Source organism: Pelophylax lessonae (genome assembly GCF_965119305.1).
Source record: "Pelophylax lessonae genome assembly, chromosome: 4".
Lineage (NCBI taxonomy): Eukaryota > Metazoa > Chordata > Amphibia > Anura > Ranidae > Pelophylax > Pelophylax lessonae.
Window position 1 is genome coordinate 490,141,092 of NC_138771.1, and position 21,921 is coordinate 490,163,012.

At 42.9% G+C, this 21,921-nt stretch overlaps 2 protein-coding genes across 2 annotated transcripts in view; both read left to right on the forward strand.

Moving 5' to 3' along the window:
* Positions 1–21,921, forward strand: part of ETFRF1 (electron transfer flavoprotein regulatory factor 1) — a 305,885-nt gene that overhangs the window by 207,058 nt on the left and 76,906 nt on the right. The gene's annotated exons all lie outside the window — the stretch shown is intronic.
* Positions 1–21,921, forward strand: part of LOC309554427 (inositol 1,4,5-triphosphate receptor associated 2-like) — a 224,196-nt gene that overhangs the window by 196,208 nt on the left and 6,067 nt on the right. The window contains exons 30-35 of the mRNA XM_082256145.1: positions 2,606–2,750; positions 15,416–15,450; positions 15,548–15,613; positions 17,161–17,216; positions 19,476–19,577; positions 20,542–20,637. Of these exons, the coding sequence (XP_082112271.1) occupies positions 2,606–2,750; positions 15,416–15,450; positions 15,548–15,613; positions 17,161–17,216; positions 19,476–19,577; positions 20,542–20,637 (500 nt within the window). The remainder of the gene's footprint in view (positions 1–2,605; positions 2,751–15,415; positions 15,451–15,547; positions 15,614–17,160; positions 17,217–19,475; positions 19,578–20,541; positions 20,638–21,921) is intronic.

Genomic DNA, 21,921 nt, shown 5'->3' on the forward strand with positions numbered 1-21,921 from the left:
CAGGGGGACACAATGTGCGGGGTGCCACAACGCCAACGCTGACGCGTTTCACCGACGGACAGTCGGTTTCTTCAGAGCTGGTGGTGTTGTCCAGGGTGCCCGCCTTTATGTTGGACATAATTGGCTGCAATAAATTAACCATATCGTCACCGTTGTGGCGCTTAACCCATTCAGGGGATATCTGTAAAAATTATCTCCCCAATGGATAAAAAGCACCCGTATCTTTGAGTAAGGTGATTAAGCCAATCCTAAAGGGTGGCACCGCAGGAAATGTCGGCGTTCATTTTGATAAACAAACAAGATAAAAAATACTGCATAATACATGTACAATTGTGCTATAGACACGAAATAAAAAATAAAAGTTAATGGTCTGTATGATTGCCACCACCGTGGGAACTCATATAAATAGGGGGGAGGTTATCCATATCATGTAGAATATAAATAATGCCTAAATTAGACAGGCTGGAAGAGATCACAGTACTAATGACCTATAATCGAAGAGGTCTTTATTCTGAACTATCTTGGAATACCAAGGAATATAAGTTACATAGCAGATATGAGTACTAGATATCTACATATGGAAAAGAGGAAGTGTAGAGAATTTGGCAGAGTAGAAACAGAACCGCACCCCTCCCATCCGGGCACCCGGGGAGTGACAAGGGGGCTTGATTCCTGCGTTGAGAAAAGGCTGGAGATTGAATTCAACATTTAAACCGTGGGGTACCCGAGACCCCATCATGTATATCCACATCTTTTCTTTTTGAAGAAGGACATTGTCAAAGTCACCCCTTCTAGCTGGCAATTTTAATGCATAGATCCCCCTAACTTTCAGACCCTCCGGGTCAGCCCCGTGATGTTCCAAGAAATGGAGGGGTACGGTTCTGTTATCTACCTTTTTCCTGATGTCAGAGATATGTTCCAAAATCCGCACTTTGAGCTGGCGTTTTGTCTTGCCGATGTAAGACTTCTTACAGGGGCAGATAAGTTCGTAGATAACGCGCTCTGTTTGGCAGTTTATAAAACTGTTAATGGTAAACTCCCTCTGTCCATCACAGCTTGAAAAAGTTTTACATTTTAAGACCGATTTGCAGATCGTACATCTTCCGCATGGGAACATGCCTTTTAGTCTAGGCAGTGAGGTAAGCCAATTGTCTTCCCCTCGTGAGCGTGTGAACTCTGAATGGCAGAGGTTGTCCCTAAGGCTCGGTGCCCGTTTAGCTGTAAGTAGGGGACGTGGTCCAACAATACGTTCTATTGGGGAGAAATTGTAAGGACCTGCCAATGTTTGTGCAACACTGTCCTAACCTGTTCCCATTGCGTGCCGAAAGGTGTGATACTTTTGTTTTTTCTACTGTGAGACATATACACAGTTAAAACATATTCAAGCCATAAAGAGTCATGCTATGCATACTTTGAATACAACAGTACAATTCATCATGAATACAACAGTACAATTCATCAATAATTGCAAAAATATATTTCAGTGAAACCAAAATTGTGAATCCTAAATTGTGAAAAAATAAAAATATAAAAAAATTAATAAAGTCCTCATATGAGACCAGAATGTTGAGATCGCTAAATAAAGTCAACATCCATCACCGAAATGTGAAAACATGACTAAGACATCACCACCTGTGTATGGTAAAAATGCCTGTTTAACCAGCTGAAAGGGACCTTCTATAATGAAAGGTCAGCAGCACTTGTGGCTACATACCCAGCCAGGGCCTTTCCATATGGTTCTTATGGATTCCCCTCTGGGCCAAAGGTGTAGGTCATCCAGATAATGCCTCAATTTTATCCCAAAAATACACACATAGTGTAAAATCTTAAGTTTGCTTTTTAAAAGATAAGATATGCACTTACATGATCAATATAGTAGTTGCACGCCTTTAAAAACAATCTTGCTGGCAAAAGACACAACCAACCCGCACTTTCACAGATCGAAGAACGCAATGACGTCATCACGTGACTCCGCCCTACGCCTTTTGTCACAGAATGATGTAATCCGGGGACACATTTATGTACCTTTCTGTAATGCAATTGTGGCTGTCCCTTTTGGTGCTGCGCCCAGAGGGAATTCTAAAGGGTGTTTACGATACCCTTTTTGAATTCCCCAGAATGTGTACTGGGCTGAATTAAAAATCTAAATTATACATTATTTTTACTGAAATAAGTGTTTTGCGATACAGAACTCATCAGCAGCTGGTTGGAGCTGCCATGTACCCCAACACTTGTTCAGTAAAAAAAAATACTGCATAATTTCTGTTCAAAATAGTCCAGATACACTGTTTCTCATTTTCAAGTTCCAATGAAGGGGCGATTTCTAGTCTCGCATTGTTATTTTATATCTGGATGATTAACTCGGTGTGGTGCTTCAATCCCATATTTAAACAGTTATGAACTGTATTCAGTCATATGTTCACAGCAATCGAAAAGTAAATTTAGGGGCTGCCTCCAATTAAAGAACTGTTTTTAAAATGCATCTAGCTCACCCATGTTTTGTAATAAGTGTCATAGTCACTCTTTTAAGCAATGTACATTTGTTTTTGTTCTCTGTGTTGTACTCATGTCAGACAAGTGTATGGTAACGGTCTGTTTGGTTCAGGAAAGTCGGGTTAGTAAAGCGGTGGAAGTGATGATTCAGCATGTTGAAAACCTAAAACGCATGTACGCCAAGGAGCACGCCGAACTGGAGGAGCTGCGGGAGGCCATGCAACAGAGTGATCGCAGCATCTGCACTTCGGACAGAGGTTAGAGCCAAACACCTCCATAGAAACTGTGTTTGTACATATAGTAGTGGTTTAGCAGCCATCCTGTGCACAACATGACAGATACTGCAGCTTTTTCCTATATGATTTTTATTTTCAGCACCTGAGCGTTTTCTTAAATATATTTGTAAACGTTTACTTCCATAAACCAACTTGTAATTTTGGGTTTAGGGACCTTTGACAAAAGAAAAACAAAAACAATGTCCTCCAAAGTAAATCCAGCGTCAATCAAAGAACACCCACACGACCCCAAAAAAAGGTCCGCACACGTCACTTGCCTCTGGGCGTCTGAAAGTCGGGTTCCCACTGGCTCTAGATAATCAAAGGGACGGAGTCACTGATGACAGCCTTGCCGCTTTGTTTATTGTCCCAAAGGCACCTGCCTACTGACAGTTCAGGTACCTGGTGCTAGTGGTAAATAAATAAATGGGTGGGGCACAGTGTACCCCATATTTACATAGAGGGGGCTTGAAGATTCCGATAAGTTGCCCGCCTGCAGATCCCCACAACCCTTGGTTGTGGGGAAGAGATGCCTTTCCCCATCAACATGGGGACAAGGTGCTTTGGGGTGGAGCCACCCCTGCCACAAAGCACCCATCCATGTTGAGGGCAAGGTATGCTCGTTCGTTTTTTTTTTTTTTTGTTTTGGTTTTTTTTTTGCTGTGGGATTCCCATTTAAAAGCCATACTAGACCTGAACAGTCTGGTGTGGATTGGGGGGGGGGACCCCCATAAACAAAAAAAAAATATTATTTTTATTCTTTAATGCAATTACAAATCCAGTCCACAAATATACAAAATGAATGGATGATAGGAGTGCAAAATATGTATCTAACCAAGGATCCCTATAAACATATATTCACTCACCCTGCGCTATATAAGACAACTGGATAGACAACTTGGTGAAAGAAAATGACACAAAGTCTAAGCAGCTGTTATAAATAAATAAAATACATAGTAGGTGTTCAAAAGGATCATTAACAAAATATGTCATGAACCCCAAACACTAACAGCGCTGAAATGCAAGGGACATTCGTGCACTCGCACAAATCCGTAAAAACAGTCTGTTCAAAGTTCCGTGGAGACTCCTGTATCTCTTATTCAAGGGAAAGGTGTGAGGGACCTGGATAGAAAGCACCACACTTCCACCACCGCCAAGTGCTCCCCCCCTGTAATGGGAACTCACCAAATGACAGGTGTGTATGAGCCCTTCACAATAAACCACCTCTCTTCAGAGTACAGGACTCCAGAATCGGATTTCTTTGCCTTCTTATCACGCTGATACTCCGTCCACCAAAGCATATACAAATGAACAGAGTGGGGGCAAACAATAGTGTAATTTCGCAGATAAGGTTTATTAAAATCACACATAAAGAGCCCCTCTCCCCTAGGATGTCTACTCACAAGAAGCCAGAATGAATGAAGGCATATAGTACGCTTAAATGACCACCGAATCCCAATAGACCACTTGCGTTGCCCAGGAAGGTGTCCGGCGTATATAGTACAGTGTAATGGCGACCACGCACACACGCTCTGACGCGTTTCGTCTTAAAGACTTTATCAAAGAGCCTGTGTGCGCGGCGCAGTCGACCTATATTTATATACACGCCGGCGCATGCGCCTCCGCGCTGCGCCGGACCGATAATCCAAAATACTTCCTCTGCTGACACTTCCGGTCAGAGAGGGTCGATTGGATCCCGCCCCTTCCGGCGCGCCAGTCATTCACTGACGTCCGCCCGGAAGTGCGTCATCATCTAGGTCTGGATTGGAGAGCGTGATGCGTCAATCGACACATCCGCCCAGCGTGAGAGGGAGGCGGCAACCCGTACCATACGTAACCTCCCCTCACCGCATCGTTTCTGGATCCGGACCTACTCAGAGGAAGTGACGTTTGTTTACATCTGTTGACCTCAGTTGGCGATCTACGGCCCCCAAAAAAGCCGCATCTACCGCATCCACATATAAAATCACTACAATTTCTTGCGGTGTCATTATAATCTACCAGATGCCTTCACTGTACAATAATCATATACAGTAAGATAAACCACAGATAAACAACCCGCACCCATATACTGTATGTAATACACAGCACATAGTGTGCAGATATTTAAAACAATATTTTAAATGTTTAAAAACGGGCATCAAACAAAGACATCTCATATAAAATCACCATTTAAAAAATAACAATTCATAAAAAATACAATAAATAAAATACAGTATCTACCCAATAGTTACAACAATAGATATAAGAATATAGATACCAGCATATGGCTCTTATGTATATAATTTAAAGGCCCTGAGCAACTCATGAGCCAATTGGAGAACATCTCACACTTGAGGGACTGCTGACCCAATTAATCAGACAATACAAGAAAAAAGGAAAAAACAAACCAATATAGAGATAAAAGACTACTCGATCTATATTGGGTACTACAGGGACATTATGATTGCCTAAAATCAATAATTACTAATATAGCAATTAATGTCCAAATCAACATTTAGACCCTTAGGATGCAAAGACTCGGTCAAGTATATCCAATGTGTTTCACGCTTGGATATCTCTCGAACACGATTAGAACCCCTCCATACAGGTGCTACCTTCTCCACCCCCCAGAACTTTAAATGAGTAGGATCCTTATTATGAAAATCCCGGAAGTGGAGAGAGAGGTTATGGTCTTTGAATCCATTCCGGATGTTTGTTATGTGCTCCGAGATCCTGGTAGTAATTGTTCTCTTAGTCCTCCCAATATAGAACATATTGCATGGGCACTGTATGCAGTACACCACATGTGTACTGCTGCAGGTAATTGTGTCTTTTATTTCGAAAGACTGCCCGTTCGATGGAGATACAAAACTGGTAAAATTTCTTAAATGAGTATTTACCTGCTTGCAGGTTTTGCACCTCCTGCAAGCAAAAAAAAACAGGTGTGTTATCCCAGAACATTGTCGGCTTCTTAGGAGGATCCAACACTTTCTTAACCACCTGGTCACCAAAGGTCGGTCCTTTTCGGTATATGAATGTTGGGGTATCAGGCAACACCCCATTCAAAACTTTGTCCATACACAGGACCGGCCAATGCCTTTTGAAAATCTCTTCCACCTCCCGGTGTTGAGCATTAAACTGGGAGATGAAACTCCAATCATGACCTTGGGTATTACGTTTCTCAGTATCCTTCAGACAATCCTCCTGTGATAACCTCCCTATTTCCGCTATAGTATTGTCCAATTTAGCAGCTTGGTAGCCTTTTTCTATGAATCTATGTTTGAGAACTTGGGACTGTACTTGAAAATCCTCATCGGCTGTACAATTCCTTCTAACACGGAGGAATTGACCTCTGGGGATATTAGACAACCATTGCTGGTGATGTCCACTCTGGACGGGGAGATATCCATTCCGATCAGTGGGCTTGAAGTACACCTGAGTCTTCAGCCCACCTTCAAGAAGGGATATCTCCACGTCCAGATAATGAATCTTGGTCCGACTCCAGTTAAAATCTAACCTGATGATGTTGGTATTGTTATTAAGCTTTTCACAAAACTTTTTCAGGGAGGACTCAGTACCAGCCCAAATGAAGAACAAATCATCGATGTATCGACGATAGATGATTAACTCTTCATGTCGGGCAGCAAAAATGTACCGGTCCTCCCATTCGCCCATAAAAATATTTGCTAGGCTGGGGGCAAACTTCGCCCCCATCGCAACACCTCTTTGTTGTTGATAGAAACTGCCGTCGAACCAAAAGTAATTGTGCGCCAAACAAAAAATGAGAGCGTCTTTCAAAAAACGTTTTTGTATGTCGGGAATCTCTTCCCTTTTACTAAAGGCCCAATTGAAAGCCAATAAGGCATCATCGTGTTGAATGATCGTATATAGTGACGAGACGTCTCCTGTAACCAGGAAGACGTCTCTGTCACTAGACACAACTACCTCCCTAAGAGCTCCCAACAGAGCCTTAGTGTCTCGTAAGTAAGATCTTAACTTTACTACACTCTTGCAGGAAAAAATCCAGGTACTCCCCCAGCCTCGACGTTACCGATTGTATTCCATTAACAATCGGCCTTGCTGGTGGATTGACCATGTCCTTATGGACTTTCGGTAACGTATATATCGTTGGTATACGGCTGTAGCTGGGTACCAGTTATTGTTTTTCCTTCTTACATAACACATGACTTTCATAACCATTTTCCACAAGGGAACTTAATTCCTGTCTATACTGTAATGTTGGATCCTTACTCAGGATTCTATACGTTTCCTTATCCGCTAACATTGTAGACAGTTGGGTGTGATAAAACTCCTTTTTCAGGAGAACCACACCCCCTCCCTTGTCCGCAGGTCTCACTATGACATCCTTTCTCTTTTCAAGTGCCTCTAGGCCTTCTTGAATATGTCTTGGATTGACACCCTTTTTCTCTGGAATTTCTTTCAAATCACGAATCACGAGGTTTTTGAATACCTCGATGTGTTGATTTGAAGATTGCTGTGGGTTAAACAAAGATCTATTTTTAAGCCCACTGTCAATCCCTAGTGAGTAGTTCGTTAAACCTGCTTTCGGGGCACCCAGTGTGCGGGCAGGATTTAGGTAATATTTCTTTAGATTAATTTTTCTTACAAATTTATGCAAGTCAATATAGACATTGAACTTATTGACAGGCCTATGTTTGGCGCATTTTAAACCGGCATGTAAAATATTCAGTTCCTTGTTTGTCAAGGATACCCCAGCCAGATTATAAATGCCTTCTAGTCGAAGTCCCTTCTTCTTTTTTTGTTCCTTGCGTCCAGCTCGGCATCCCCTGGTCCTGGTTCTCCCACATAATCTTGGAGACCTGACTGTTGTCTCCAGTGAGGATGGTACATCCCCTGTGGGTGTGGAGGACCCCAGCCTTGAGGTCTTCCTCTCCAGGGTCTGCCTCCCCTCCTCCCCCCCCTGCCTCTTCCCCCTCGCCAGGGAAAAGGGCGAGTGGGGATTGGGGTGAGGGGATTTGATCCCTCATATTGGGACAAAGATTCATACCTATTTTGTACTGGGACTGCATAATTCCCAGAATTCCCTTGTTGTACCTTCCGATTGTTTAGGGTACCAACAGGGTTAGACATATTGTTATTTTTTGGCCGTGCTCCATTCGAGACCTGCTGTGCTGTAGCGGGTCTCATTGGACCCCTCTGAGTACTAGGTCCCGGAGTGGCCTGCTGGCTATTCTGATGGTTAGCTGCAGCTCCATTATTAACAGACCTTTGATTGACCGCTAACCCTGGATTCTGCCACAAGTAGATATTATTATTACTTTTGAAGTCTTCCAAATCCCTATAATATTTTTTCACTTTTTTCTTATGAATGTCTCTGTCCGTCTTCTCTAGCTTTTTCTTAATATCAGTGTTGAATTTTGTAACTATGGGTAAATCCCTATCCTTATCTAAAATACTCTTAAGATCTGAAATTCTTTTTTCTAAAATTTTCATTTTTTGCTTTTTTCTTTTCAGGATCAGTTCCTGTAATTTGATGCCAACGCTATTAAAAAATTCTAACCATTCAACGGTGGAATTCTCATCATCAAGAGCATCCATGATGATTCGCTCTTTAATGTATTTTTCTCAAAGTCGTCTTCCAGGACAGCCCATGAGACCTTAGGCTCCTCCCCCAGGGACAGGAAACACATTCCAAAATTCAAATAAAAGGCGGTGCCTTAGTCCTCACCTTCAGTATTTAGTGTTTCCTCCGGACAGGGGGTAACATGTTCCTGGAACTGAAGCTCCCGGTCTCCTGGACTGTCCTTGGAAAGACTTGGAAAGATGCATCTCCTCAGCCCATAGCGGTACCCCCTTAGTGCCGCAATAGGGGCGGACCGCTGTCTCCTGTTCTTCTAGCCTCTCGGCAGGACTACGGATGCTGTCTGGTGGAACGTTGGGGAGTCCACTCCGTTGGTCGGCTGGTTCCTTGGAGCAGAGTCCTGTGTACCCGGAACCGCTAACTTCGGAAGAAATTTTGAAGTTGGCGCCAAAAACGGAGGGGGCGGAACTCAGCGTATCCACTCTGGCCTCACGGGAAGCGACAGTGTCACTTCCGGCGCAGTGACGGCATCCGCGGGCGCCGGAAACCCTCGTTCCAGTTTCCGAAGGCGCGAACAGTGAGTACATATGGGCGACCGATGTTAGGTGGAAACAGCAGTGCTGGGATCACCATACAGAGCGATGGACACGACAGTAACCGCACAGGCGGTGGAAGTCGGCTCTGGCATCGGCACCTCTCAGGTAAGCAAGGGGAAATGTACACCCTATTTGCAGATACCTGTTAGGAACTCCGTTCCCCTTCCCCCCTCTCTTTTCTATCGTTAGGGGCAGGGGTTAAGCAGCACCGCTCCCTCTTTTCTAAATCACAAATGGGGGATAAGCGGGAGGTGGGAGGAGGACAAGTTTCCCTGATTATAATTCTCTTGTCTTTTATCTTCCAGGCCAAGGCTCAGGACAATAACCCACCTCAGCCCCCCAAAAAGAAGTGTGCTGTATGCGGAGAGAAACTGAGTTCCTCTTGGAACAAAGCAGTGTGCCGGGCATGTATAGCTAAACTGGTCAGAGACGACCCTGCAGTCTCTACCCAGAAAATGCTGACCTCAGTGAGAGATGAACTAAAAAGTACCATTAGTTCATTCAAAACTCTCGTTGAAAAGATGCAGGCACCAGTCCAGCCTTCCACCCCAGCTCAGGCTCCATTGGCCCAGGCCCCATCTTTGAATATCCCAGTGGGTTTGGAGGAAGTTTCTTCTTCCCACTCCTCCGGTGGGGAGCAAGAAGGATCAGGATCAGGGGAGGAACCCATAGACAAGGATTCCCATAATAGCTCCAACTTTAAATTGAGCTTGGAGGATGTAGATAACCTACTAAAGGCAGTTTATACAACTCTAGAAATTGAGGAGGAAGAAGTGCATCTCTCTAAGCATGACTTGATGTACGCTTGTCATAAAAAGCATGCTAGAGTGTTCCCTGTGCATAGCTCCCTATTGGATATGATTAAACAGGAGTGGAATTCTCCTGATAAAAAGCCTTTTTTTCCAAAGACTTTGAAAAGAAGGTATCCATTTGACAACAGTGGGGATCAGCCTTGGAACAAAATCCCTAAGCTGGATGCCTCCCTTTCCAGAATCTCCAAAGGCACTGACTTGGCATTTGAGGATTCAGGAGCTCTAAAAGACCCTATGGATAAGAGAACTGATATCTCTTTGCGTAGGGTCTGGGAAGCCTCCATTATGAGCTTAAAGCCAGCCCTGGCATCCACCTGCATAGCCAGACACCTGGAGCTCTGGCTATCTCAAATCCAAACACACTTCTCTGCTGGAACATCGAGGGAACAGATTAATAAATCATTTCCACTCTTGTTTCAGGGAATTGGATTCCTGGCGGATTCTTCAGCTGAAGCTGTAAGAATGGCAGCAAGGACCTCAGCTTTGGCTAATACGGCCAGAAGAAGCCTATGGCTCAAGACATGGTCAGGTGATGTTACTTCTAAATCTCGCCTTTGTGGTCTTCCCTTCACAGGAGACCACCTTTTTGGCCCAGGCCTAACAGAAGCCCTGGAGCGTACAGCGGATAAAAAGAAGGGATTCCCAGAAAAGAAGAAATTCCCCTATGCTCAGAGGAATGCTCGTGGCAGGGGTAAACAGCAGAAGTCTTTTGAAACCCAGCAAAATTTCAAAAAACATTGGACCGGGCATAAAGGAAAAGGGAAGGGCAACATTCTGTTTAACCCTCCTCAACGCCCCGACAAGCCCCAATGACTCCCTTCCCAGGGTGGGAGGAAGTTTAGGGGCCTTCCTCCCACTATGGAAGAGGATTTCTTCCAGCCCTTTTATTCTAGACCTAGTAGGCCAAGGACACAGGCTGGAGTTCTGTCTTCTACATCCAGAAAGAATCTGGGTCTCTCTGAGGGACGTCACAAGAAGGATGTGCTTGATGACCTCCTGTTTCCCAGCGGTCCCCTGGGCAGGGTTCCAACTACGTCCACTCCAGATGTTCTTCCTACAGAATTGGGATGGATAGTCAAGTTCCTTAGAACAGAAAGTAAAGGTTCCCACCAAGTTGAAAAGGACCCTTTGGGGGTGGAAATCCTCTCTTCACCTATCAATAAGGCGAAGCTGGACCATCCAGGTATCACAGACATATCTGCACCACCACCAGAGGAACCAGGACAATTGGTTCCTCAACCAAGAGGTGTTTTTCAAAGTCACAACCCCTTGGGGCCTACCGGTAGTGGATCTGTTTGCCTCCTAGGCAAACAGGAAAATAGAAAAATTATTTTCCATAATCCTAGTAGATATAGAGATGATCCTGATAACCCCATACTGGCCCAAGAGGCCATGGTTGGCACGCCTTCAGGCATTGGCTGCACTACCTCCAATGACCTTCCCTTGGAGACTAGATCTCTTAACTCAAGGTCCGGTGGTCCATCCATTTCTCAGGACCCTAAACCTGTCGGCCTGGTATCTGAGGAACAAATTCTAGGTTCTCAGGGGTTCTCAGACAGAGTCATCCAAACATTGACCAGCTGTCGAAAACCGGTCACTAGGAAAATATATGCAAAAAGTTGGAAGAAATTTCATTTTTGGATGGTGGAGAATCAGAGATTTTCCCCAGATATTCCAACTATCTTAGATTTTTTTCAAGAAGGCATAGACAAAGGTCTCTCCCTAGGGACCTTAAAGGTACAGGCTGCCGCCCTTAGTGTCTTCCTTCGGTTCTCCCTTAGAGAAGACCCTAATGTGAATGCCTTTTTCAGAGCAATTGCCAGGACAAAGCCAACCAGGATTAAAACGTGTCCAGCTTGGGATCTATCCCTGGTACTCCAGGCTTTGGTTACCAGTCCGTTTGAACCCTTGGTAGACCTGTCAGTAAAAATGCTCACCCTAAAAACTTTATTTTTAGTAGCTATTACTTCGGCTAGAAGAGTTAGCGAATTACAGGCTCTCTCAATCAGAGAACCTTTTCTTATGATTTTTGACGACAGGATTGTGCTAAAAACAGATCCAGGATTTTTGCCCAAGAGGGTCTCTTCTTTTCATAGGACTCAGGACATAGTCCTTCCTTCCTTTTGCAATTTCCCAAACCACAATAAAGAAAGAGAATTTAGTTGTTTGGATGTCAGAAGAGCCCTTCTGAGATACCTGGAGGTGTCTAAAACCTTCAGGAAGAATGATACTTTGTTTTTACAATTTTCCAGCCCCCATAAAGGGGAAAAAGCTTCTAAGGCAACCTTAGCTAGATGGATCAAACAGGCTATCACAGAAGCCTATATGGTGAAAAAGGTGACTCCACCTTTCATTACTGCACACTCTACTAGAGCACTGTCCACGTCTTGGGCTGAAAGGGCCGGTGCCTCTCCAGAACAAATCTGTAAGGCAGCTACCTGGTCTAACTTTTCGACCTTTGTTAGACATTATCGCCTGGACCTCCTATCTTCTCAGGAACAGGCGTTCGGTCGAAAGGTGCTCCAGGCAGTGGTCCCTCCCTAGACTGGTAAGTTTCTTGCTTATCGTCTCATGGGCTGTCCTGGAAGACGACTTTGAGAAAAGATGGGTTATACTTACTGATAACTCCTTTTCTAATAGTCTTCCAGGACAGCCGGATTCCCACCCGATTTATCTGGTATTATGTATAAATGATATGTGTATATATATATCTATGTATATGTTTTACAGGGTGTCCTACGGTTCTCATGAAATACTGAAGGTGAGGACTAAGGCACCGCCTTTTATTTGAATTTTGGAATGTGTTTCCTGTCCCTGGGGGAGGAGCCTAAGGTCTCATGGGCTGTCCTGGAAGACTATTAGAAAAGGAGTTATCAGTAAGTATAACCCATCTTTTCGAACGTGAAAATGTCCCACCACGTCCTCACTTGTTTGTCAAGGGTGTAGCCCAATGCATTCAAGTTGGAGGTGAGATCTTGTGAGGTGTTAGTTTCTACTACCTCAGAGAAAATATTCTCAACTTCCAGTTGTCTATCCTTCAAGAAGGATATCGCATCCATAGCAGCGGGGTTAATAGACAAAAATGGATGATAGGAGTGCAAAATATGTATCTAACCAAGGATCCCTATAAACATATATTCACTCACCCTGCGCTATATAAGACAACTGGATAGACAACTTGGTGAAAGAAAATGACATAAAGTCTAAGCAGCTGTTATAAATAAATTAAAATACATAGTAGGTGTTCAAAAGGATCATTAACAAAATATGTCATGAACCCCAAACACTAACAGCGCTGAAATGCAAGGGACATTCGTGCACTCGCACAAATCCGTAAAAACAGTCTGTTCAAAGTTCCGTGGAGACTCCTGTATCTTAGTCAAGGGAAAGGTGTGAGGGACCTGGATAGAAAGCACCACACTTCCACCACCGCCAAGTGCTCCCCCCCTGTAATGGGAACTCACCAGATGACAGGTGTGTATGAGCCCTTCACAATAAACCACCTCTCTTCAGGGTACAGGACTCCAGAATCGGATCTCTTTGCCTTCTTATCACGCTGATACTCCGTCCACCAAAGCATATACAAATGAACAGAGTGGGGGCAAACAATAGTGTAATTCCGCAGATAAGGTTTATTAAAATCACACATAAAGAGCCCCTCTCCCCTAGGATGTCTACTCACAAGAAGCCAGAATGAATGAAGGCATATAGTACGCTTAAATGACCACCGAATCCCAATAGACCACTTGCGTTGCCCAGGAAGGTGTCCGGCGTATATAGTACAGTGTAATGGCGACCACGCACACACGCTCTGAGCGTTTCGTCTTAAAGACAAAATGAATGCCGAAGATACAAAACAAATTTTGGAATTTGACCCTTTGTGTCTGGTATGGATTTTTGAAGGAAACCCCATGCTAAACTGTTTTTTTTTTTTTTTTCTTCTTCTTTAAATAGCGTGGGCCCCCTAAAATCCATACAAGGCCCTTGTGGGGAACACCACACCAAACTTTAAAAAAATAAACTGAATTTTTGCATCTTCGGCATTCGTTTTGTACGTTTGGAGTGGCATTACCTTTTGTTTTTTGTGTTTTTTTTTTTTTTTTTTTTTTTAGAAAAAGCGTGGGGTTCCCCCCATTCCTTACCAGGCCCCTCAGGTCTGGTCTGGCTTTTGAGGGAAACCCCACATAACTCTGGCCCGATGATTGTGGGATATCTGCGGTCGGGGGCTTATCAGAATCTGGAAGCCCCCTTTAACAAAGGGGGGCCCCTAGATCCCCCGCCCCCCCATGTGAATAAATATGTGGTGCACTGTACCCCTACTCATTCACAGAAGAAGTGTCAAAAATAAAAACAGTTTTTGACAAGTCCTTTATTTAAAAAAAAAAAAAATGTTCACCGCAGTAAGTCCATCGATCGCGATGAACGCCACTTCTGCCGACCCAGAAAATACCGACCGTAAATAAAGTGGCGTGGCCACCCGATGACAGATGACCCCGTCCCTTTGTTTATTTCCCGTCGCTAGGCACCCTTCAACATTCACACAACAAAGCATCCCCCCCATGTTGAGGGCATGTGGCCTGGTATGGCTCAGAAGGAGGGGGGGGGGGGCCTTGCTTGTCCCCCTGCCTTTCCTGACCTGCATGTTCAGAAGAGGGTCTGGTTTGATTTTTTTTTTTTTTTTGGCACAGGGTTCCTCTTAAAATTTGGAGGGGGATCCCCACACTGTTATAAAAAAAAAAAAAGTGCAGACATTTTTTAATTTTTTTTTAATTTTTACTTTACTGTCAGCGGGTAATCCCGCTGACAGCATATGAGTCATGGTTGGTAAGGATGCGGCAGCTGAGAGCCAATGAATATGCAGCAAACAAATTATTCCATAACCAGAACAGTATGCTGCATACACGACTCTGAATTTAAGGTATGTCTAAATAATTTGATGTTTTAAGGGCCATAATTTATTACGGATAGTCCTTTTCCACACGGTGTAAAATTGTGGCAATAATATCCCCAAAACAAACAACGCATGGGTACACAGGCAGTTGTGGCAGTATTCTGTTGTCACTGGGTATTGCCTGTATCTGGTGCTGCCAGTGGTACCTCAAGATACAAAGTCACTATGCAGATACTTTCCGCCAGCAGACAGTAAATTAGGTTGATGTGATTTTTCCACAGTTTGTGTCATATTAAAAGTTGTTTTATTCTTCTGTTTGCCATTAAGTGGTTGTAAACCCTTAAATATACCCAGTGAAGTGACTATCCTCAGGTGATTCACAGAGATGAAACAAATCTTGTACCTGTTTATCTGCAGTTTTATCTTCTCTACATTCATTGGAATTGTTTCATTTATAAGCTTTTCTGAGAATTAAAAAAAAAAAAAAAAAAAAGAGGGTGTGGAGCTGAAATTGCACCCTGCAGAACTCAGTGAGGAGGTCTCTGAGAGCTGATTGGAAGGATAGGACACATCCCCTCTTCACACAGCTCACAGGAACAGAGCCGAGGCTGTCAATCAGCTGGAGATTCCCTCCCATGTCATCTTTTTTCTCTTGGTATCAGGAAAAATTGTCAGAAGTCATTTGTGCTGATAGCAGAGGAACAAAACGAAAGGAAGCACACTATAGAAGGATATAGGTTGTTCATATTTCATGTCTGAGGTTATAAGCCACTTTAACTGTTGTTTTTTTTTTTTTCTTGCAGAAGATACATTAAAATTAACATCACTTGCTAGTAAGGTAAGTGTGGCTTCCAGCATGGTGCTATGCTAATTGGCCTTCTGTCAGTATTTCTATCCTGTCTGTTCAGCAATAAACCTGGCTTTACTTCCTCCAGGTCTCCCCTGCCAGAAGGGTCAGTATGCCTGCGTACACGAGAGGAATTGGTACTGCCTCTGCCATTGTGAGTATGTATGTGGATAATGTCCTGGTATATTTCCAAAGTGCACACATTCTGTAATATTCATCTAAAATGAATCTATTAAGACTTTCCAATTTTACTTGCTTTCTCTTCCATATTTGCATAAGTGTATTTCATGTAAAAGTGTGTCGATTCTTCAAACAGTAGCTGTTTGCAGATGAAGCAGAGCTGTCAAAAATCACACTATCACACTATTTATACTTGGCAAACTTACAAAATCTTCAAGGGATCAAATAATTATTTTCTTCTCTGTACGTGGATGCTGCCATATTTATTACATATGTAATAATCAAATATGGCAGCCTCCACATACAGAGGAGAAAATAATTATTTGATCCCCTGCAGATTTTGTAATTTTGCCCACTTGCAAAGAAAGTAAGGGTCTAATTTTTATCATAAGCGTATTTTAAATGATAGAGACAGAATATCAACCAAAAATCGAGAAGAAAAAAAAAAAACCTGATCCAAAAGTTATAAATTGAATTGCAGTTCAGTGAGTAAAAAAAGTATTTGATCCGCAAGCAAAACATGACTTAGTACTTGGTGGACAAACCCATGTTGGCAAGCACAGAGGTAAGATGTTTCTTGTAGTTGGTTACCAGGTTTGCACACATCTCAGAAGGTATTTTGGTCCCCTCTTCTTTACAAATCTTCTCTAAATCCTTAAGAATTTGTGGCTGTAGCTTGGCAACTCGAAGTTTCAGCTCCCTCCATAAATTTTCTATATGATTACAGTCTAGAGACGGGCTAGGCCACTCAATGACCTTAATGTGCTTTTTCTTGAGCCACTCCTTTGTTGCCTTTGCAATATGTTTTGGGTCATTGTAATGACCCAAAACTGGAAGACCCATCTTCAGTGTTCTGGCTGAGGGAAGAAGGTTCTCATCCAAGATTTTACAATACATGGCCCTGTCCATTGGCCCCTCAATGCGGCAAAGTCGGCCTGTACCTTTAGCAGAGAAACAGCCCCAAAGCATAATCTTTCCACCTCCATGTTTTACTGTAGGAATGGTGTTTTTAGGGTCATACTTAGCATTTTTCTTCCCCCAAACACAGCAAGTCGAGCTAATGCAAAAGAGCTCAAGTTTGATTCAGGATTTGGAGAAAGTGCTGAGGTCCGATAAGACCAAAATGGAGCTCTTTGGCATTACTTCGACTCGCTGTGTTTGGAGAAAAAATTGTCTTACCTCTGTGCTTGCTAACATGAGTTTCTAAGTCATGTTTTGCTTTGGGATCAAATACTTATTTTACTCACTGAGCTGCAACTCAATTTATACTTTTGTACCGTGTGTTTTTTCTGGATTTTTGATTAATATTGTGTCTCTATAATTTCAAATATGCATATAATAAAAATTATAGACATTTCTTTGTAAGTGGGCAAACTTAAAAAATCTGTGAGGGATTAAATAATTTTCCCCACTGTACGTATATAATCACAAGCTATGCACATAAGCTTTTTATTTAAAACTGAAAATAATTTGCAAATGTTGTCATTCATGAGACATGATTGGTCTTTCTGCCCTGTATAGGACATCTTTGGAGGAGACAAGCTGGATAATAAGATGCACAGAAGATCAAACAGCTGGTAAGAGAAACCCGGCCCTCCATACTGTCTATTCTATGGCATCTTTGACTCAAGAAAGGTGTAGAGCAATAGTTTTCAATTAATGTGGTATAAGGGGCCTTAATTACGGCCCTTGATGTCACTAAGGAGCCACACATAATATTCAGTATGAGTAATGGCTAAAGAAGGTGGCCAAGGAGACAAACTATGGACATGCTACAAGTGCGGTTGAATACATGCTGCAGGAGACAGAAACAGGGAAGATGTTACATGAGACAGAAAAAGATCACAGTCCATTAACAAAATCATCAACAGTTTCACAAATGACTACTGGCATCCAAGGCCACATGGGAAGCACCAAGTTGGTGCACAGGAAGGGCCCCAGGTTTGGCATCAGTGGTGTAGACTGTTTTATGCTAGCCATACACCAGTCGAAAAAAAAGTTCAAATGCGTTTTAAAAAAAAAATGAACACACGGTCATGAGAGCAAACGATATTGCCGTAATGTAATGACCAAATTGTGAATGAGAAATCTTTAATTGGACATAATTGAATCCGTTTTTTGTTTGTTTTTTTCTCTAGGTCGCATATGCGCAGTACCAACAGTTCAATTTTTAACGGGCGAGAAACGCAACCTTTCAATTTATTGTCCGTTCAGTCGTTTTCCAAACTTTTTCTTCAATTTTTTTGGCTCAAAAAGGTCACAACCGATTTTCGATTGGTGCCCATTAACTGGACGAAAAACAAACTGTCCAAATGACAGATTTTCAAGTGATTTTTTGTTTAGTGTGTGGGCACCATTAGTCCTGTCCATTTTCTGAGCGCCGTCCTGTCTCAAGATAGTCTATAAACTGTGACTTAATTGAGCACCAATCAGTGAAGGTGGGAACTAAACGACCATCTACACCTGACCATATACAATTCCCGCTGAGTGTTCCAACAGGCTGATACCAGAGCTTTACATGCCAATGGCATTTTGATGTAAAGTTCTCAACTTAGCCAGTGACTGTAGCCTCTTCCCATTGTGTAAGTTGACAGGAAGTGCTTAGTCCCCATCAGAAATGAGGATGCGATTATTATAGGGAGTTCTTGTGGCAGGATAAAAACACTTTGCTTTCACTTTACACTGAAAGTAAACTGCCATAATTACCTCAGTTGGGTATCTGCATGCCATAATTACCTCAGTTGGGTTTCTGCATGCCATAATTACCTCAGTTGGGTATCTGCATGGTTTACAAGAGTACTTATCCAGGCAACAATTAATGGGATCAAATTGGCAATACCAGGTGTGAGTCTCCCTAGGAGTTTTGAGCCCCAGGTGGCTGCCCAAATTGCTCCACTGTTTTTTAAGCCCAAAGACTTTAATTACCTTGGCAGACCCTGTTTTCTTTTTCTCCTGTGCTGCAGGTGATCTGCCCAGCAAAATCATTGGGGTCCCACTCTGTGTCTCAGGAGCCCCTGTAGCTGGTTTCAGGCTTCACTAAAATATGTAGTAACCATTTTATTATTGAGACCATTTAGTTTAAATGCCCTGTACACACACTAGGCATTAGTGTAGTTTTATTGCCTGTGTTGTTTTTTTTGGCCTTTGTAATGATGGGCTCACTTGCTGCTGCAGTTTGTAGTGTCATGGCTGATTGATCATACGTGTCCATGTATTCATTCACCTAGCTTATCCTTTTTTGCAAAAGGGCACAAGCAACTCCTTGTTCTGGGTCACCCAGCATCCAATCAATGCCTTGTCATTTCTATGTTGCTTCACAAATGTTAGCGTTCTGTTGTGTTGAAAGTCTTCTCTTCCCTTCATTGCTCTACCTGCTTGTGCCTATTTCAGATCTAATTATTAGTTTTCACCTACAGAGCCCTAGACTTTGAGACCCAGAGATTGTGTGATATGTTATTTCTTCACAGTAAGTGTAAGTTCTTACACTACAGACAGAGGTCATGCATTAACCTGTGCAGTGACATGCAGTATGCCTCATGTTTGTACACAAAGAGGAATTGCAGACAAAGAAATGTGAAGATTTACTTAGGCTGTATATACAGGGCAACAAACGACACTATAAAACTACATGATCAAAGCACATCTTCGGGCAGGGAGGCCTTTACGTTAATCTTTCACGTGTTTTTTTTTTTTTTTTTAAGGTTTTATTGGTTAGAATTTCCCTTTTTTTTAAAAAAAAAAAAAATGTATCATGTGGCCTTGGCCACTATTATCTTTATTGATTGTTGGTGGTTTAGAGCATGTGTGATATTTGGTGTTTTCTGGGTTTGTTACAGGAAGTTGGTGGGTTCTAGACAGAACGATGGTCGTCCCACTCTGCAGCGGTTTATGGATAATTACTCACGCCCGGAGCCAGCAGAGGAGGATTCGATTCAAGAGTGAGTGACAAACCTCTTCCTTTGTACAGCAGCACAGAGTATATCAGGGTACAAGGCTCAGGTGGCGATGGTCATATCCACTCTGGAAAAGAAGTGCCGGAAGGGGAGGCCTGAGAAATGATTCATTGTCTGTATGTGTTCAGATTTCATCACATACCTATAGCCTATTCAGGTGGTATTTCACAGCTATCTGTTCAGATTGTAATTCCAAAGCCACAGATGTCTGTGTAGAAGTCATTACATAGCCACAGCTGATCTGTTCAGAAGTAATTCCAGCAAAAAAGACAGTAGTGGCATTTCATTATTATATGTTGGGTTCTTAATGTCTGTAATACCACAGGCATAGTTCAAATCCTGAAGAGCTCTATGTGGCCACTCCTCCACAACATGCCTTTGCCATGAATGGTTGGTTAGGGCACAAACACATTGTGGTTCCAACTGACTTCCCGAGTGGGTGCAGATAAACTGTTCTATGTATAGTTTGTGTGGGCTGATTTTCATATTAGCAGCCCCTGCCAGCTTCAGGAAAGTTAAAATTGTACTATGTTATAAATCAGGGTTTCTCAACCGGGGTTTCATGGAACCCGGGGGGTTCCTTCAGAGGCTGTTAAGGGTTCCTTGAGCAATGAACAACTTCTGCCCTCAGATAAGTACCCAATGATCTTTTTAGCTATCTGTAAGGGAGTAACTATTCCCAATGACCACAAGTGTAGGGAGCATTCTTCCCACATTCACACTAATGTATCAGGAGTTGTAGATATAGTAATTTTTAGAAGGGGTTCCCTGAGACCAGAAAGTTATTTCAAAGGGTTCTTCTGTGTTAAAAAGGTTAGGAGAGGCTGTTCTAGATGGAGGTCTATTCAGCTCCACTATTTGGATTTACAGAAACTTGTGTCCAGACCAAAGAAAACCATACAGCCTAAAACCCTTTGTATAAAACAACTTTTATATTGTAATTAAACAGGGATGACCCCAACACCGAATTAGTGGAAGAAATACAAGAAGAGAAAGTCAGAAAATCCAGCTTAAAAACGCCATCCCCTACCAAACCTGAATCCAAGTAAGTGAATCTTGTCTATTAAGTGACTGTATTGGGTGCTTTTTACAAAACATTTGCAAAACTATTCGTCCTTTTATTATGGGCAGTAGTAAAATATTGCTTTCTGGCCACTAAAAGGTGGAGCATACGTCTTTGTAACAACAGAAACAATTTGTAGGTGGGGCCCGGCTCACTGTCCGCATGGGAAGAGAACTCACATGGAGACTGGTTGATGCAGCAATGCATATTATCATAGTAGTGTTATGGCTGATTGATCATACGTGTCCATGTATTGAGAGAAAACACTCTGCAGACACGGACACATTGGACCGGAGCACTTACAAAAAACAGGCAAGATGTACACCTGACAGCACCTTAAAAAAAGGAGGTGGCTGGAAGGCATGCCAGGAACAGGGCCACTGATTCAGGAAGGCTACTGCTCGAGAAGTGACGACAGTCCCTACTCTGTCCCTCCTCCACAGGAACCATACCTTATTCTGATCCGACTGTCCCTAACCAGAGGGAGATCTGTCCCTATCCAACCTGCTAGTTTGTCTAAAGTAACAGTCAACACCCCCAATGAGATCTGTGTTTACAGCGGAGTCCCGGCCTATTTTGAAACTTTAGTGATTCCAGGAGCGCTCGCTATTCTGATCAACAATTGGTCATTTTCAATTTTTTTCGGGGGTCCCTTACCTTATTTTCAGGGCATGTTTGATTGTACTTCCTCCTTCCCCCTCTGTGGCCGCGGCCACCAACATCACTTCCGCCTTCGCATTGCATCCTGGGAGCTGTTTGTCATCACTCCCAGGAGGCTGGAATCAGAAAGAACTCCCAGAACACTTCCTGGAATCAGGAAGGACAACACAGCAGATTACACTGCGGCTTCAGATGCCCACATCCAAGATGGCCACGCTCAGACAGCGTTTTTAAAAGTGAGATTTTGACTAAAATCCAATACTATACACCATGTAAGTATGAGAATAGCCGTTCTGTAAAGGGAGATGGATTAGTATTATAGGGGTATTTTTAGTTAAAGGTATTTGAGGCCGGAACTCCACTTTAACCTCCATAAACTGGAGATGAATGGTGCTTTGAAGCTGAACAGCAGGACAACCAAATACACTGCTCAAAAAAATTAAAGGAACACTCAGAGTATAGCATCAAGTCATTTAAACTCCTGGGATATTGATCTGATCAGTTAAGTGGCAGAGGGGGTTGTTAATCAGTTTCAGCTGCTTTGGTGTTACTGAAATTAACGTGCACTAGATAGGCAACAATGAGACGACCTCCAAAACAGGAATG